This window comes from Heliangelus exortis, chromosome 2, assembly GCF_036169615.1.
Source record: "Heliangelus exortis chromosome 2, bHelExo1.hap1, whole genome shotgun sequence".
Taxonomy (NCBI): Eukaryota; Metazoa; Chordata; class Aves; order Apodiformes; family Trochilidae; genus Heliangelus; species Heliangelus exortis.
Window position 1 is genome coordinate 46,856,819 of NC_092423.1, and position 19,849 is coordinate 46,876,667.

General features: G+C 39.8%; 1 protein-coding gene across 2 annotated transcripts in view; it reads left to right on the forward strand.

Annotated features, from left to right (window-relative positions):
* Positions 1 to 7,030: 7,030 nt before the first annotated feature.
* The window catches only part of PDCD6IP (programmed cell death 6 interacting protein), a 31,958-nt gene continuing 19,139 nt past the window's right edge, over positions 7,031 to 19,849 (forward strand). Inside the window, exons 1-5 of one of the 2 annotated variants that reach the window (XM_071735975.1) lie at positions 7,031 to 7,577; positions 13,940 to 13,994; positions 15,719 to 15,788; positions 18,987 to 19,114; positions 19,681 to 19,834. In XM_071735975.1, coding sequence (XP_071592076.1) covers positions 7,372 to 7,577; positions 13,940 to 13,994; positions 15,719 to 15,788; positions 18,987 to 19,114; positions 19,681 to 19,834 — 613 coding nt within the window. In that variant the 5' untranslated portion in view covers positions 7,031 to 7,371. The remainder of the gene's footprint in view (positions 7,578 to 13,939; positions 13,995 to 15,718; positions 15,789 to 18,986; positions 19,115 to 19,680; positions 19,835 to 19,849) is intronic. The other variant, XM_071735976.1, reaches the window with a different exon arrangement.

Below are 19,849 nucleotides of genomic sequence, written 5' to 3' on the forward strand. Positions count from 1 at the left end.
AGCTTTTAAATAAGGTCCTTGCTTTCTTCCTTACATGTTTGTCATCCCTCTTGGACATAAAAGTAGGCCTTGGCCCCTGATATTGTCTCTTAATAGTGCTCTAGCAGTGTGATTCTGCTCTGTCCATCACATAATGGAACCCTCTTCCCCCTGACTCTAAGATGCTTTTAAACAATAGATTCCATGTACACAGGGACAGTGGCAACACACACAGATGGGGATACAGAGGGTAGGCCCACACAAGCATGCTCAGAAGTATATCTGGCTTTTGATTCACCTTGGTACCAAACCCCCCCCGGGTCCCTGTACTGAGCAGGCAGAGCTCAGCGTCTCATTGTTTATCTGAATTAGTGAGGAGGTGGCAAACAACCCAGCAATGAGCACAGAGCTGTGCTGCACATCTGGGCACTCACTGCTCCAGGCAGACACTTCCCACCTCAGATGGATGCTTCCCACCTCACATGTGAGCAAGAAGCTTGTCTGTCTTGGGGCACATACAGACAGTCCACAAGAGAGGCAAGGTTTATTACTGTCTTCCCTAAAAACAAGGTTGCTTTGTGTGGTGAAGGCTCTTCTCCACCTGAAATGCTGAAAATAAAATACTGTCAATAGAGAGGGTTGCTTAGTGGTGGAGACCTCTCATTTGCTATAGAAAGGGTCTGTAGAATGACAGAACTGAATTTCAGCAATGGTTTTGAGTGAATTTTACCAAGTGAAGGAATCTCCGTTGGGATCCTGTCTACCATCCTGCTTGTTCCATGTAGCAAGAAGTGATCTCTCTGTACTAGCAAGAATTGTGATATATAATGTCTGACTACCTAATTGCCTACTGCCACCCAGATCTACTTCAAGTGATGTAAAATTATTTCTATTTGAATATTTTCTATTTTGGGATATGCAATACTACAAATAGAAAATACTTCTGAAAAAAAATGCTAAGTCAACCGTGACTTACAAAGCATCTTCCTCAATTAACCAGATTTAATTTCTTTCATATCTTCAGTGTAACAAGCCTAGCAGTCTTCAAATTATACATGAAGTTTTCTAGTCAAGCTTTGTACTGTCATGTAATAAACAGGAAAATGTATTTTTCTTGCATTGAATATAAGGGCCAAACCAATATAAAATTTAATTAGATCTTGAAAGAAACACCAACAAAGGAAATATATTATTTTCTGCTTCTTTGAAGGCTACTCTGTCCTTCGGTACAAAAGCCATTGGGATTGAACTGATGACATAATGGGAAAAAAATTCTTCATAAAATTTTAAATAAGGAAAGCAATGATGTTTACAGTTAATTAAAAAAAATGCCATTACTTTAGGTATATCTCATTTTGCAGTAATGAAGAGATTTGAAGTTACCTAGTTATCTTCCATCTATTCTGTTAATTTCCATAATTGATATACATGCATTATTTAGTAATACAGAATTTAAGTGAAAACTTTCTGACTTTCATGTCTTAAGGAGTAACTTAATTACCCAAGCCTGTAAGAGCAATTTGTCTCTTCTGGAAGGAATAGAGACACATACTTAATTTTCAGTTGTTTATATTTTAAAATTAGAAGCAATAAAAACCCAGCATAGTTATGGGAAGGATAGATTGTAAAACACTTGTGTTTCAAGGTCATTAATCCTTTCTTCTTTCAACATTTAATTAAAAGTGTGATAAAATTAGAATCCTACCTATCTCCTACTGGGGCTTCTGAAATCCTATGACAGTTGAAGGAAATGTTTGTAGCAAGAATATGTGCAGTGTAAGGCAAATTTAGTCCATTATCCCAAAAAGCAGACGTTTGATTTTTCATCTGCTTTTAATGCAATATGAAAGGTACTTTGTTTTCTATTCCTAAGGGTAAAAATTATTTTAAACTCCATAATTTATACATGTTAAGTAGAATTAATGATTTACTAAGAAACATCAATGGGTCAACACTGAACAGAGGTAGAATAAGCTTTTCCTTCCTCCAACAAATTTTTAGAAGAAGGCTCTGCAACTGCACACCATACTTATAGCACCAAAATGTGTTGATTACAGAGTCTTCCTGTCAAAATCTAGAGTCAGATAATCACACGTGACTTTGGTTTTTTCAGAAACTTATGTGCAAGGTTGTATTCACTAAATAGCTGTGTCATGTGCCTGGGATCAAATGTCTATGATGCCCTCTATTACATCCACCTCTTCTTCTGGATAGTTGTCCCATAAACAGTAGCTGGGAAACAGGGAGTAAAATTATATCCTCACAAACGCTCCCACCCAGAGTAGAAGTCCCCATTTTGGGGGCTACCAGCCACTTGACTTTTATCAGTGTATCTATAGCACTGCACATTTATGCTTTGCTTTGTACAAAGAAAATTACCTATGTAAAATTTTGCCTCTTTTTCACTAGAGTGGGTATATCTGCAGGAAAAATATGACTGTACCCGGATATATGGTGTATGTGACTACACTAATATGGCTGAGTAGCAAGCAGTTTATTCAAGGCATTGTAGAAAAGCACTTTATATATTATATATTTTGTATCCAGCATTTTATATTTATACTTCCTGCACTAATTCTGACCTTCAGCTTTTAGGAAACATCTTTTAATAGCCTCACAACTATTTCTTACTGAAGTGAAAGTTGCTGCTATGTAAATCTTCTAAATAATAATACTACAGGCAGTAAAAATAATACCATTTTAAAAAGCTCATAGATCCTTTTGAATGGCACATAACTTTACCACAGATTGTCAACAGTATATGTGAAAACTTTAGCAATGCCTTTGGTGCTTATTATGAAGACCCACTACTACAAACCATTATATTGGACAGGAAAGAGCTGTTTCTTCCTTTCTGTGGTGCATTTGAGTAACAAGAACAGGCATTATCATTATGAGCTCAGTAGTATGGAATATTGCTGAAGCCTGCTGAGACCTAAGGAAAATTCTAGGCCGCACTTCAATTTGCTTAATAGCTCATATTCTTGTAACCATTTCTGGAAAATATTGCAGCAATGCTGGTTAGATTGCCTGTTTGTTCTGCTCTCATCTCTCTACAGTGCAGCAGGAAAAAATTATTACCTAGGTCAACAGTTTTCAGGGCTTGCATAATCTCTATTATGTCATCTAAGTTCATATTACTGCACCTCTATCTTCTCTCCAGTCTTCTCTGATACCCACTTCCACTTCTGCTTGCCATTTATTTTATCTACAAGGCTCTTTTCCATGCCACAAGCTGTGCATGTGATGCCCTACTTAGTGTAGAGAATTCTGCTAGCACACTCTCCTCAAACAAAAGTCAGAGGTAGTCACTACCCTTATTTAGCTTGTGGTTGAAAAGCAGTTTTTTTGTAATTATCACTATACACAGGTGCCTGCCCTAAGGAAATGTACCAATAGTATTGAAATAGACCTGTTTTCCCCCTTCTCCAGCCTCTCATTGCTTCATCCTGGTCTGTATCATACCTGGAATTTAGACTAAAGGTGTGTTTTTCTTATTTAGCATTGGCACAGTGGGAGGATGTTCTATTGAGCATTCTCATGAAAGCAGCTCTACAAGCATGAAGACAAGAGGGCACGGTCTCAAGTCGTGCCAGGGGAGGTTTAGGTTGGACATTAGAAAGAATTTCTTTACTGAGAGGGTGATCAGATATTGGAATGGGCTGCCCAGAGAAGTGGTGGATTCTCCATCCCTGGAGATATTTAAAAAGAGACTGGATGTGGCACTCAGTGCCATGGTCTGGTAACTGCAGTGGTAGTGGATCAAGGGTTGGACTTGATGATCTCTGAGGTCCCTTCCAACCCAGCCAATTCTATGATTCTACGATTCTATAAGCACGACCACTGCCCAGCTTAGTTGCTATTAATGTATCTTTTGGCTCAGGTCCCTCCACACCAAGGAGAAAACAAAATTAAGGTAAACAGAAATGAAAACTGAGGAAAATAGGATTAAGAGTTCCTATAAATTTTGAAACAAAAGGAGTGTCAAATTTGAAGGAAGTGATAGGAATTCTTCCTTGTACTTTTAATTATGAGCTGCTAAGGAGAAATTTTATTCATAGGTCATGAGAATTTTATGTTTTTTTCTAAATTGGCAGTAGGAAAGGAGAGTTTATTTGAATCTGATCAGAGCTTCCTCTGACTTATTTTCCATATTCCCTCATTTTGGTAACTAATGATCACCGCTCCTAAAACTCATGCTCAAAAGATAATTGTGATAAATGATTTGGTCACCAAAAGGCTATGTTAAGAGTATCACAATGAGTGGCTAAATAACGCTTTAGGCAAGAGGACAATCAGATCTAATGAAATGAGCAATCACACTTCCTTTTGCTGATTTTTTATTTGTTTAATATATCATCTCTTTGCCAATTAGTGCTATTGCTACAGGGCAACTCTCAGGCTATGGATAAAGCAGTATGATCAAAATCTACAGAATGCAGCAGGTACAGGGAAAAAATCTTGCATCAATGAAGTATCTGTATGCAGAATTCATGAACAGAAACCTAGCATAAAATCAGGGTTCAGTGAAAAGTTTTCTGTCTAAAATTGTAGACAAAATCCATGAAGCATGCAGAAAAGCCAGTTTGCATACTGAAAGGAAATCTGACTTTTAGAAATGCATCTGCAAAACCATGGTGCTCTACATATACATAATGGTTGTTTAAGAAAAGAGGAAAACTGTGGACATCTAATGACCTGTCTTTACTAAAATACATTAGTGACCTTGGTAATGCTGAAATACGGTTATAACTTGTTTATGCTGCATTACTTCAAGCGTTTTAGGGGAAGCTTGTTTTGAAGTGGTTCCCATAGATACTATCATAAACTTGTTGAAGAAGGAAGCATGGTCTGTTGTTTAAAGCACAGGACTCTGAGTCAGAAGATGTAGATTATGCCCCCTGCACTGATAACTACTATGTGGTTTCCTCATCTTGAAACTGGGAAATAGTACCTAACTAGTCAGAGGTATCAAGGAGACAACTCATTACTGCTTATTATATTATAATTGTAATAATTAGAACAAAGCCTTCAGAGGAGTACTAGTTTATTAAGAAGTCTGTGGGAAAGAAGCAAATCACCTGCACATTTGAGGTTCTGGTAACTCGTTCTAAGACAAAGTGAAATTTCTCTGCCACGTTGGTGGGTGTTTTAGGGATGCAAAGTATCAGCCATTGCATTAGTTAAACAACAGCCACCTAAAGGTTGCCAGGGCTCCAAAGTAGAACTATGATCTCATAGCTGCAGTTTTTGCCCTTCCCTGTTCACACCCTTTCCGTGTTTATGACTGTTATGCTGGAAGGTCTTGATGGCTTCCCTCTCCCATAAATAGACAGCCCTGTATCTTGTAATGATGTGTAGGCTTAACTATACCCCACACCGTCTTGATGCTGCAAACAACAGGAGGCAACTGCCCAGCTGACTGTATCTTAAGACTGGATCAGAATCTAAGCTGGCGAGGGTGGAGATTTTCCCTGGGACAGGGAAGTGCAGTCAGTGCGAGGTTGACTCAGGCTGAGAGACCAAAGACTTACAAGTATATGAGGGCAATAAAACCTGACAGGGATGAAAAAACAGCAGTGAGGAACTCACATTCCCAGACCTGAAAAAGGCAGGACAGCTTTGTCTATTTGTTGCATAATAAAAACACGCTTAAAAAAAAAAAAAAGTTAAATTAAGTCAAAATCTAATGGATTTTGATTGAGCTCTGAGAAACTGAGCTGAGTGCTTACTCAGAGCAGGGATGCACCAAGGAACTCTTAGAATGGGTATCAACTTGTGAATATAGAAAAGCTTTTTAACAGAACCAACCTGGCAAGGCTCTGTAGGATAACCACTTGGGCCCCACCGAAGGTGACTGGAAGCAACAGCAAAACAAGGACAACTCCATCACCTCCTTTCCTATAGCTGTGCTCGGGAGGGCCAGGCTTCTTGGCAGAGCATCTCTGGATTGCACGGAGGGACGCTTAATCCTGGAGGTGCTGCCCCTCCCAGCGGCGACAGGAGCACTTCAGGCTTCTTTCCCAGGCTCTGCCCTCTTCTTTGTTTGCCACCGCTTCAGACGTTCGTCAGATGCCAAAGACAGCTTCGCTGACTATAACACACGTTTAGTAGGAAGGGATCATCGGCTTTATTTTTGCGCCAAAACTCGTGCTCTGCTACAACACGAGGCCAAACCCTTGCACATCATTTTAAAAGCACTTTTGCCACTTCTTTCTATGGTATCATCACTACGGGGACTAGATAGAATCATAGAATTGGCTGCGTTGGAAGGGACCTCAGAGATCATCAAGTCCAACCCTTGATCCTCTACCGCTGCAGTTACCAGACCATGGCACTGAGTGCCACATCCAGTCTCTTTTTAAATATCTCCACGGACGGAGAATCCACCACTTCCCTGGGCAGCCCATTCCAATGCTTGATCACCCTCTCTGTAAAGAAATTCTTTCTAATGTCCAACCTAAATAATATAAATAATAAGAAAATAGCAGGTTTATAGCCTTTAGCTGACCGGAACAAATGACATAAGAAAGGGAGAAGCGAGGTTGGGTTGCCCATCCCCTTTGGGTCTTCAGCCAGGGCAGCCCCGCAGCCTCTGCCTCTCCGGGCTGTGCCGGGCTGAGTCAGCAGGACCCAAGTGCGATGTGGATGATAGATCGGTAATGACAGGGAGGCGTGAAGCTCTGTCTTTTACTGCCGACAGAGACACTTCAACATTTGCTGGGGAGAAGTAACGTTTTGCTTTATTTAAAATATGGATTCCTACCTTTATCAATCGGGTGGGTCCAGTCACGGACCCTTTGCTCCCCGCCTAACGCGCCGCACGCCTGACAGCTCACAGACTTCCCACAGCCACTACTTTCACCGTCGTGTCACCGCTCACGGTACCGCCTGGGAAGCTTCCCCATAACACAGCCGAGCTCCGCGGTCGAATCTTCCCCTGGACGAAACCGAGCTCCAGTCGCTGCTTCCTCTCCCCTCCCCCTTCTCCCGCCCCTCCATCACCCACCCGCGCCGCCGCCGGGCCCACTCCCCTCAGCGAAACCCCGCGATTGTCGCCGGCTCTGCCGACCCTCCCGACGCCCGGGTGGCAGCGCGGTACCCACCCCCGGCGGGGGTAGGCGACCCCGAGGCCGGTGAGGCGGATCCTAAGGCTCCTTCGAGGCAGCCGTCAGGCAGGGCCGCACCGAGGCTGCGCCAGGGGGCGGGGAGGCGGCGGCGTTGTGGGGAGCGCGACGATCCCGGAAGCGCAAGGTCTGGGCAAGGCGGCAGTCAGCGCTCAGCGGCCCGGCCCGGCGCCGCTCGGAGAGGGACGGGGAAGACGAAGCTGCGCGGTGACGGCGGTAGCTGCCCGGACCCTTCCCCATCCCCACCACCCGCGCAGCGGCGGCCATGACGAACTTCATCTCGGTGCAGCTGAAGAAGGCCTCGGAGGTGGACTTGGCCAAGCCGCTGTGCAAGTTCATTCAGCAGAGCTACCCGAACAGCGACGCCCAGGCCGAGCACTGCCGCGCCGCCGAGGAGCTCAGCAAGCTCCGCAAGACCGCGCTCGGCCGCCCGCTCGATAAACACGAGAGCGCTCTAGAGACCCTCCTCAGGTAGGGGCGGGAAGGACGGGCCCCTCAGGGGCCCTCCGAGCTGCGCTGGGCCGCCTTCCCTCCCTCCGCCATCCCTCTCCGCTTTCACCGCCGGGGGTGCTCCTTCCCCTCTCCCCAGGTGCCCCGGGTCGGCAGAGAGGCCCCAGCGGCAGCTTCGCGCCTAGGCCCGGGGCGCGGCGGAGCCGGAACCAGGTGTTGACGGGCTCAGGTGTGGGCGGCTGGCGGAGGGCGGGGCGGAGGGTTCGCCGCGGGGAAGCGGCCGGGGCTGCCAGGCAGGCTCCACCGTGGGCCTGCGCCTGGGACAGGCGTCCCGGAGTTCACCCGGTGTCTTGCGGCATCCCGGGGATCCCTGTCCTCACCGCACTGCTGGGGTGCTGGGCACCCCGGGGTGTCACACGATGACAGCGATGGGCCGGCGGTGCGACGGGCTGCGGGGGAGGCGAGGGGATGACTTGTCCCCATCAACTTCCCCTTCTCAGTGGTTCTGCCGTGATGGTCACGGTTGGGTCTAGATAGAAATTACTTCTCAGCTAAAATGAAGTACGTTTTCTGTTTCAGTGTAAGGTTTTGCTATTACAGCCGACAGCTTTCTTTTCAGTTTTGAGTTGTGGGTTGTGGGTTGTTTTTTTTTTATTATTTTTAAATTTTTTCTCCTGTTTTCTGTGATTAGCGTCTTTTTAATATCCAAAGACACTTCTTTATTTTTACTTAAGACACTTAGTTTGCAGCCAGAAAGTTTCCTAGTGCCTCTGTTGTGCTGTGATTAGCATAGGTTAGGTGAGTAGAATGTTAACTATGTAAAGTGCATAAGGCTTTAAGAAAGCACTCACTTTTTACAGTCTCTAGAAAATTTATGGCTGTTCTGTGTCTGTGTGGGAAAAACTAATCTACTCACTTAGGTCACTGTGATTTATTCACTAGGTTAATACTAAGTACACGATTCTATTTGCAAAATTGGGATCAAAGATTTGCAGCACCATCATACCAGTTTTTATATAGTAGCAGCAAATTTGCTTTTAAAGATGTGGAAAAAAGTGAGGGATTTTTCTGGTATAGGGAGAAATATACTTACAGAGATGACATGTCTCTGCAATATGATGAACCAGTAGAAATAAATTTGGTGTTTGCTAGAACTACTTTTTCATAAACTTAAAAAGGAATGGAGCATAAACAAGTGACATTAAAAAAAAAAAGGCAAGATTTGTAAAATGAGCTACTGATGTTTTTTGAGCTTATCAACCCTTCACTGGGTGTTTGGGCTATAAAAGCTATGGCTATACTTATCATGTTTTACAGTATCTTTGTCGTTTCCTGTTCTATTCTTGTTTATTGTTAAGTGTGCTTTTGAAGGTAAAATTGTGTATGCCTTTTGAAGGTCAGGGAAATAAGGAGCATCTATGAACTGAAAGAGGGACTCTGCTAGCCAAATGAAAAGGCATATTATTGTCTTCTCTTGAATGCTGGAATCCTTTTCTGATGACGCCGTTCAAATTTGTGATTGCTTTTTATCTGAAATCCCTGTTTGGCCCAGACACATCGTGTGGCTGCACCTTATCCAACAGCTTTTAACAACCAAAAGGAGAAATCCCCCTCTCTTCACTTCCATTGCTTCTCTTACACCATTTCTGGAAGGTGAGAGATGTATGTGGCTTTCTGATAGGTAAACAACTTCAGTGAGTTCAGTGGAAGGTCAGATGAACATCAGAGCTGGAGCAAAGAGGATGGAAGTAGTGTTGCTGAAAGGGGCTAAGCAGGACCTCCCTTTTTTAGTGCCAGTAGTTTATTTTAGTAGTTCAAAACATACACTGTGTAACTGCACCTCAGGTTTTCTGTCTGAGTAATGAAGGAAAACCACTTGAAATTGTATAATAAACAGTTTTCCTTTAGAGTCAATTCCACAGGCAACGATCTTGAATAAGTGATTTTTAAATTGCATTTTTAAGAGTATTTGTCCCCTTTTCAGTGGAAATGAGATAAGCTGAAGGTCTGAATTGACAGTAAATTGGAGAACACAAAAGTGTATTTCCCTTATGTCTACAAGTTACTAGTGGTTCACTGTCAGATCACTTATTACAGTTAATAGAAAAGGAGTTAATTCTTGTTCTGTAAGACTATTCTGACTTGCTATGTTGTAAGGCACAGTTATTTTTAAAAGTCAGCGTGTCAGCACACCTGGAAGGCTGAAGTGGACACTTGACCTTATGACTGGAAGAGTACAAGCGTCTGAGTGCCTTGCATTTCCGCTGAAAATTCCCTTTCCTCTCCAACTTCCAGTGTTTTCCTGTTGCTGCTTGAGAGTTGAAATGAACCTCAGTAACTTGTGCAGGATTTTCGTGAAAGTTGGAGTTAAAAACTGTTTTATTAGTGAAGTAAGGTTGGAAGAGATAATTACAATGTGGATAGCCTTTGCATGCATTTACTTCTTTATGGCTTTTTTTAGACCGTAACACCTAGTATAGCACTGCGGAGTATTTAATTGTTAATGAGGGCTTAATCTTCTGCTAATTAATCTAGGATTTGCCCATGTTTTTTAATCTTTAGAAGCCTAGTTTTGCTGAGTGGTTACTGCAGAATTTTTTCTTTTCATCTGAAACGGATGAGGAAAAAAAAAAAAAAGCTGTGGTGTTTTCATAAAAGAAATAAAGTTGCAGCCCTGGTTCCTAGGTATGCACTGAGTAGTAAAGCTGAAAGTGTGTGGTGTGCTATTGTTTGGCTGCTGAACAGAAGTGCTTCTCTTGGAAAAGTGCTTGAGGTACCCTGTGAAAAACGGGCACCATATAACTGGGAAAGACCTTAGCCTGCTTCCAAGCTTTCTTTGTTTTTTGAGACTCTGAGTGCTCTGAAGGTGACCTAGGTGAGCTTGGTACAGATGTTTCCCCTTACGTTCTGTCATAGCAGGTTTGATTTAGTGTATTTTTTTTCCATCCTGCTGAGTACAATTACAGGTTCAGGGGGTTCCTTGCTTCCTCGCAAGTATTAAAGATAGTCTGGACCTCTTTTCTGTTTTCTGGAGGGATGAGGTTGGTAGGGTGTGCTTATTTGGTTTAATTTTTAGTAAAAACTTTTGCAGTTGTTTTAAATTAAAGAAAAAAAAGGGGGGGGTTGTGGGGAGGGGAGGGTGGCAGGAAGGAGTTACCTTTCCATTGGTCAAAGTCTCTGGGGGCTGAAAACTGCAGTTCTGGTTTCCAGCTGTAAGCTCAGGACTCCACTGCTTATCTAGAAGAGTGAAGGCAGATCTTTGTCTCTTATGTACTTTTGAAGGAGATTTTTCTTTGTGATTTTTTGAAGGAGAAACAGGATTTGAGGTTCTTAATGCAATACTACTTTTAATGACATTCTAATTTAAACCTAGGCTTCCAGATCATTTGCCTGCTGTAACTCATTTTGCTAGCATTTAGGAGTGTGTAATGCCTCTTTTGGTGATACTTCTGTTCTTTGAGAACTGAATCTGTTGCTGACATCTTCAAACCCCCCCCCTTTCACCGTTCAGCTGGAACTCAGGCAGTTGATTCCTTTGCATGGTTTTCTTTAGTTCCTTTGGCACAGCCAAACACAAAATGCTCTCCTGTGTTGCGTGGAAACTTCTGTTCTTTGTGTCCTCATAGTTAGATTGCTGTAAGTATTGTTTTAAATAACACCTGTATGTTTATCCTCACCCTTCACTCTCTAACTGATTTGTGTATGGGATGTGGCCATTCCTTTGTTTTATCTTTTTACTGCAATTTTTTTGTATGCATTTAGTTCACATATACCATTACATGTATATATATTTAGCTACTGCAAAGCAAAACTAAGTTATTTTACCAATGGTTTTTTTTTTTGTCTGCAGAGTTCTAAAGAGCTCTTAAACCTTAAGTAGAATTTTGAATTCCTTTAATAGAAACAAATGACACCACATGCTTAAAATAGTAAAGAAAAATAGCAGCAGAAGTTCTGAACTTGCTTAAAACCAGCCAGCCAAAAAGCCCTGTGTTCTTGGTGTTCATTGATGTTAAATACAGCAATGTGTATACTTGGGAGGGACATACACCTCCTTGGCTTATTTTCTTTTCCTTTCTGGTTTTACTGTCATACAAAGAACAGTCTGTTAGCAAACAGAGACCGGGCAGCTTCACAAGGCCGTTCAGCAAGCTTTGCTTCTTGACTGCCCCCATGGCAGATGAGGACATGGTAATGGTGGAATGCAGCAAGACAACTCGGCTTTACTGGTGGCTCCTGGTTAGCAAATTAAATTGAGGCAAGAGGAGGCAAAGTTGAAGGTCTCGTTTTCTTTGTGACACTGCGGGAAAGTGAGAGCAGCCGACAAGGAAATACACTTAAGTACATCGGTTGAAGTGATCTTTAGTGGTAATATTGAGCTGATTTTTATGCTCTCCTGTTGATATGTGTCAGTGAAATGGATGAGGAAAAAAAAAAAAAAGGTGTGGTGTCATAAATCAACCAGATTTAAACCACTGATAGAGCATCAAAATCCAAAGCTTAATTTCTTTAACTACAAAAGACATGCTGTGTGATTTCTATAGATCAAACTTTGGGTGTAAGGTCACTTTGAAAAAAAAAGTAACTAAATTATATTTAATTATGGCTTTTTTCCAAGTGATGTATGCTTTAAAATATTAAAAACTAAGAAAAATGGCAAATTAAAATCTTTTACAGAAAATAAATACACATTCGCTTAAAGCCAGCCCCTTTTGTGTGCTAGCTTCATAAATGTTGGAAGAAATTAGTTACTGTCCTATCACATAGCTTAAAATTTTAAGACTATTATTGCTGATATTTTAGTTCTTTCTGAAAAAAAGACCTTTGATTTATAAAGTTAAATCTCGGTGGAGGTATTTATGAAATCTGACTTTGACTCTTACTAGCAACCTTATTGCTGAAGTACGGCAACATAGAATACAGATTCATAGATTTGTGAAGACACTGGGAAAAATTATCATTCGCTTTAAAATTCACGTTAGGTTTGGTTTTTTGTGTGTTTTCTTTTAACTGTGCCTTTCATGTACTTGGTAAGTTGTTAAAAATAAAGTTATTGATTGAACTACTGTCACAGTAGACATCTGCAGCTTTTTTTTTTACCTCAGGAGCAAATTCTTTCCACTCTAATGTTAGTGGAAGTCCTTCGAGCTTACTCTTGCAGGTTATTGTAGCTCTTGATACAGTTTAGTATATTGTGTCTTAAATTGCAGTGGCTTAGTTGAAGTCAGAAACCTGTAGTATTATATAAATTGGCAGATACAATTCACCGAAGAATATGCTAACACTGTTTTTCCACTGTAACAACTTTTTTTAAATGTTTCTTGAATTTTAAACATTTATTGCCTGCAGAACATAGGCCTTTTACATCTGCTTCATGTTTAGAGCAAGAGTAATTAATATTTAATAGTGTAACGTAAGGAAATGGAAGCAGCTTTAAACTTTCCTCACAGACTGTGAAGCTCATTGATACAAGGTGTTTTGTATATTGGGAATACAAATTGATAAAAAAAGAATTCAATATAATGTTGGGTGTATGTGTGTTCACATGGTAAGTGTATGGGAAGAGTGTAGAAACAGGTTTCACATGTGTTCTTGGAAGCTGACAATTTAAAGGTTTTCTGTTCTGCATCCAACCAGTGATGTCTAACAAGTGGTGCAGCTGTAGGGTACAGCTCAGTAAAAATTTGAATTGCTAACTTTTGCCTGGATACATTGTGTGAGGGAGAATAGCTATGCTTGCTTTATTATCTTTCTGGTATTCTGTTCTGAACATCTTACATCAGGAGTAGACAAAATAACTGGCACAGAGAAACTTTTGCTTTTATTTAACTATGACTGCTACAGTATACTCTAAAGAGAAATGAGCTTACAACTGAAAAACAAGGTTTAGGCTCTCCAGTTGATGCTGCAAGGCAAAAGGCATCTATTTCAAAGACACTATAAAGTTTAAAGAGAGTCCTCTGAAATTGTAGGAGAGTGGGGTATGATGTTCAGCTCTAGGGAGAGCAGTATAGTTTGTTAGTATTATATTAAATGCAATACTTGATTTCCTTTTGCAGCATGACTTAATGTCTGATGTACTCTTTGTCTTCCTTCTTTTCTAATCGACCTCCATCAGAGTGGAATGGATCAGCTTTGCCTGAAACTCTGCTGCTTCTGACTGAGACAGGGTTTCCACATTATCTTTGGAAGACTAACAGAACTCCTCCCTCTACTGAAAAATCCCCTGTAGCAAGAATTGTTGTCTGTCCTGCAGACCCTCCGTAGTTACAAAAGAGCTTCACAGATTATTTGTGTGTGGGATTTTTTCGTGTCCTTTTCCTTAACAAAATTCCTAATTTTATTTATCTAGTAACTGTTTCTTCCTTTTTTTTTAATTGTAGATACTATGATCAGCTCTGTTCAATTGAACCAAAGTTTCCATTCTCTGAAAACCAGGTAAGAAGATTTATCAAAATGAATCATGGCATCTACGATGTATGACTTTTAAGTCTGTACCTAATCCATTAAATGGTAGTTCTCTTGCAAGACTTTAATCTTTTTGAGCCTGATATTCCTAATATAAATTTTTAGTCTGTGTTCATGTATAGTCAATACTGAAAAACCTCATGTCTAGTGGCCATAGTTGCTGCCTTTTACAGGTTTAGAAATGTTTTGACTTTGGTTAGTGGTCACTGCAGTCTGGGTCAGACGGAGTTGTGCTGTGCTGATTCTACATCCAATTCTGCTTTTTCTAAGTCTAATTCATAATGTGTAACAAAGGCATTTTGAAACACATCTTCTATGAGAAACCTTAAGCAATAGGTGGACTGTATTATTTTTATTTTTTTTTTTTTTTTAGTTTTTAGTTTTTTTATTTTTAAGTATAACATATTTCGGCCAGAGCTTGTTACTTTATTCCTGCCTCAACATCTACAAATTGCATTTTTTTATACAGTTATGGTGTTCATTAATTTTTTTTTCTATCATATTTCCTTAGAATCCTGTCTCTAAGGAGAAATTCAGCTTAGCTCCTGTTTATTGAAGTCTGGAATAGATCTTTAGGCTTCTGTAGTTTGGTTGGAAAAAATGTAGGTTTTCTTTGGATGTTTTTTACAAATAGGACAATTTCAGTTTCTTTGTGATCAAATGGTCATGTGATTATAAAAGAAAAGATTTCATTCAGACTTGCAGGTTACAAGTAAGGGAATAATTTTAGTGCAGTTCAAACTGATCTGAGTTTTGCAGGTAGCTGCATTCACTTAGAGCCAGTAACTACAATTTGGTTTGTAGTGTGCAAATGTTTTGATATAGTGATTTGCAACTCCTGAGACATGGAAAATCAAGAAACTTAAAGAGCAAGTTCTCCAAATCTGTAAACTCTTCATCAAAGGGAAGCAGTTGTCAGTGAAGCCATCAACATCTAGGGACCAGAGCTTTCTGAACTAGCACTAATGCTAAAGAAAAGTGCATTTTTAACAGTACTGTACTCTTCTTGGCATTATTCTCCCCAGTCACTTTAAAACAAGGATTTAGCAACTTTTTCTGGTCTAATACCAGTTGCCTACGTCCAGTTTGATCAGCTGAGTAAAGCATCAATTTCTGGAACTTCAAGGCAGTGAACTATTTGCATTGTCTATGAAATGTAAACTGAAAGTGTAATATCAAACACACATCTGTTCCCTGCTTTATTTGTCTTTATTGCATTTTCTGATAATGCTGCTACTCAGTTCTCAAAAATGATTAAAGTTTGGTATTACAAAAGAGTTCCAAATACGCTACTGACTCAGATCAGTGGAAAATACCTGGGTGGGTGCTTTCCATTAATTGTGACTATAGCAGCCTGGGACTGCTTGGGAGAGGTGTCCCTGGTCTTGGTTTGGGAAGAAATTTATCTGTCAATCAGAATTTAAGCAAAATAGGAAGGTTATTTTGAGAATTTCTGTCTTGTCTGCTTGAAATGTTTTGAGCAAACTAATGGGAAGGAAAGAAGGTAGAATAAATTTTTTAAAAAGTAACTCTTCATCATTTGCTGAAGCTTGCAGTGTGTTTGTAGTGTTCCATTTGGATTAAATTTGCATGCCATTAGAATATAAAAGGATAAAATGTAATTTTGTGATATTTCCTGAAGATTAAATATGCATTTTTTAGAGAGAAATATCTTTCTTTTTCACAACTTGCAGGTCTGTGTAACATTTACGTGGAAAGATGCGTTTGATAAAGGATCACTTTTTGGAGGATCTGCCAAACTGGGTATGTGATTATAGTGAAAGTGAAAGTATTATTGATACTAAATTTTGAATATTTTTATATAGCTAAATTGTTAATAGTCTTTCTGGTATTCTTAACGTAGATGTCAGATGAGTTCAACTATATTGGTAATAGATTACTCACTTCAACATTGCTAATTTTCCAGAGACACAAGTAGATGTGGAGTTTGGTAATTGTTGTGTTCTCTGCTCCTTAGACTTTTTCTGGAAGGAACCCCAATTGACTTTAACAACATTGTTAAAGTTAACATTGTTTCAGTAGTGTTTTTTGGTGAACCAGCTCTTACTGTTCTAAATGCATAAGATCCTCTTGAGATGTGCTTGTGAGTGACTCCTCTCCAGAGACATTGGAATGATGGTGCCTGGCTTCAGAAACTTAGTCTGATGCCATGTTTTGTTTAGGAGAAAGAAGGATCTGCCCATGCCACGAGATTATTTTCCTCTCACTTACTTTGAAGCTATTTTCATACATCTGTGAACACTTGAAAAGAAAGAATAAAAATATATTTTTTCTCCCTCAATCAAGTAGTTTGGGCCTATAATTTTAGTCTTACAATGACAATTCTGGACTGCAAATTCAGAATTTTGAGTTTGGAACACTTGCCAGTAGAGAAACTGAGACTAAATCCTTTTGAGTTACATGGGGAGCTGTTCAGTCATACATCATCATTCTTTGGTGTTTCTATTTATACTTAAGTGTTCATCATGACCAGCATTGCAAGATCGCCATTGCAGTTTTGAAGCTCCAGACAAACTTTGAAAAAACTCTAGAAGTCTTATTCTTATTTTAGTTTGTTTGGTTTTTTTAATTTTTATGTCCATTATATAGTTTTCTGTTTGCAGCTACTGAAAGTCTTTGCTGTTTTCCATGGTCTGAATTCACCTACTGAAATTGTGCCTATATGAACTGATGTGTATTAATGCATAGGCAGGTGTGCACACCTTTTCTTGCCTTATTTTCTAACTGAATCACAGAATCATCTGGGTTGGAAGGGACCTCAGAGATCATTAAGTCCAGCCCTTGATCCACCGCCACTGTGGTTACCAGACCATGGCACTGAGTGCCACATCCAGTCTCTTTTTAAATGCCTCCAGGGATGGAGAATCCACCACCTCCCCGGTCAGCCCATCCCAATGCCTGATCACCCTCTCTGTAAAGAATTTTTTCCCAACATCTAACCTAAACCTCCCCTGGCAGAGCTCAGGTCCATGCCCTCTAGACTGCTCTGCGTCCTTCTGGATAATTAGAGACCTTCCTGAAGATGCTGTGTTTTTTCTTAGAATTTGGTTCTTCTTTGGGACTAGCATTTCATGATTATTGAACCTGTTTCATGGTGAAATTCAGAATTATTAATTATGACTTAACCATGGTTTGTAATTTTCTAGATGTTTATAACAATTGTGAGGAAAAAAGAATCAGTAATCATAATGTTGATGCTTACCCTAAAAATCTAAATAAATGTGATGTTTCACAAGCTTGAGAAAACTTGCTTGTCTGCAGGTTAATTAAATGCTAGTCTAAGTAATCTGCAAGGCAAATGGCCAGAAATTTATGCAGCAGTCCATGTGGAATATCAAAGAAATTCTTAACTGAGATATGAGTAATGCTCAGTTAACAAGCAATGGAATAAATTTTATTTTGAAACATTAAAGCAAATCTTAGTGGAAATAAAGCAACAAAAAGAATGGCTTAGCACATATTTTTACAGTGCTGTATTGCAGATTATTCAGATAGTGCTTTCCAGGTTAACTATTGCATGTGTATCTCTATTTCAGATTAGAATTAGCTGTGGGGTCTCCCAGTGTAAAGCAAAGTTTTTAGTTACTAAGGGAGCAAAATTTCTGTTGACTTGTAAAGTGTAAATGATCCAATCTCTGGATAGAAATTCCATGTAAAACTCCTTTGACTTCCATGAGGCCAAGGTGCAGGGGTACGACTGGAAAGTCTTGGCTCTTGATGTGATGTCAAACTTTGTTCTTCCTGTCTTCCACTGAATCCCAAGTCTTTATCATGGGTGTAGCTGACAGATGTACTGTGTCTGCTTTAAAAGTGACCCAGTTCACAGCATGGCATGTAATCTAGAATATTTTGGCCTAACTTAGTAGGTAGAGCTATAAACAGATGAGTCTGAGGAAAAGCTATGTTGCTAAACAGCTGCTGTCACTGTGGTCACACTTGAGATGCAGTCCAGAGTATAAAGAATTTTGCATGTAAACTGATTCTGCACTTCAGAAACTAACTTCAGGTCAGTGAAATGAAGCAAATGTGCCCCTTTAGTACCTTCTTGTTTTAAGGGTAACTTGGAAGTTTTACCTAGGTTTCTGAAATTGAGCTTTCACTAGTTCCTGTGTATTCTCCACGGGCAATGTCAATACACATTTTGACAGTAGTAGGAAAATAGTATCTGCTGTCTAGATTTTTCCACTGCTTGGATTTGGCCAATAACCTTCTAAAAGCAATTAATAGATTTCAGAGTGGTTGCTGTTTGGGTGTTACTGTTTCTAGAAGTGTGGGCTCCATCCTTTGGGGCTAGAAAGTACTACACACTGCTGCCTAGTGAGCTCAAGTTTTAGTGAGTAAATCCATAGCTGTTGTCATACTTGGATAACAAAGATACATGTCAGTATTTTTGGTCTGGAACAACAGTTTTGAGAGTTGAAAAACTCACTTAATTTCAGTAGATACTAAGGCATAAGTGTAAAAAAATATTTGGCCTCAATGAGAGAAGGATAGTTACTCTTATATTCAAGACACAGAGCGTGTAACTGAGCTATTGCAAAGTGATCAGTGCATGGAAGTTCATATTTCAGCTTGTTTGGTAGTTCACATGTTTCTGTATCTTCAGGAGCCAAAAAGCTGTACTCTAGTTAGAAAGATTTTAAAATTATTTTGTGTATTGCGTAGATTTTCATTCTATGGCTTTTATGCTGCATGCCACTCTGTAGCTCCCTATGTAAAAAGTTTTGTTGAAGTACTAAACTAGACCATATAAGGCCTTCACAATGAAGTTTACTTTGATTTTAAAAGTTTGGCATGGTTGTTGGGTTTTTTTTTGTTTTGTTTTGTTTGAATCTGTTGATGTCTTTTAATACCAATCCTAGTAGTTTTCACCTGATCTGTAGGATGCTAGAGTACTGAAATTTCTTTTCTTAACAGTATGGGTAACTGTTTTGATTGCAGCTTTGGCAAGTTTGGGGTATGAGAAAACCTGTGTTTTGTTCAACTGTGGAGCATTGGCAAGCCAGATTGCAGCAGAACAGAATTTAGAGAACGATGAAGGACTGAAAGCTGCAGCTAAGCACTATCAGGTACAGAGGCTCCCTGCTTATGCTTATGAATTCAGAATTGCTAATCTTAGAATTTCAAATAAATATTTCACAATTTTAAAGCTATATATATACACATAATTATACATGTACATATTTTCCCTCTCTTGAAAATGTGAGTTGTCTAATTACTTGGTCTTTTCTGAAATTTATTTACCAGTTTTGAAGTATTTCATTCCATACAGTTTCCTATACCTCTTCCCTCAAGTGTGTTGGTAACTAATAACCTCCATCTTAAGACATAAGAATTATAGCTAATATGAATTTCAGTTTAAACAAGTGATAATCTTTCTTTTTTTATGGAATGCATTAAAATTTCCCTGTTCTTGTGCTGCTAAGTGTAACCAATGTACCTTTGTTTAAAGTCTGTCTTGATAAATGTCTCAGTGTAAGTGGCTTCAAGAACAAGTAGTTAAAGGGAATTATATTCAGTAGGTAAACAAGGAGGGAGAGACTATATGCAAAACTACTTTTTTTTTTTTGTATGTACTGTAAGAGAATATTTCATTGGATACATGGGTAATAACTTACTATTTTGTTTTGTTTAGTTTGCCAGTGGTGCTTTCCAACACATAAAAGACACTGTTCTGTCAGCCTTGAATCGAGAACCTACAGTGGACATCTCTCCAGACACAGTTGGAACTCTCAGTCTTATTATGTTGGCTCAAGCCCAAGAAGTCTTTTTTTTGAAAGCCACAAGAGGTATGTCTTAATTTT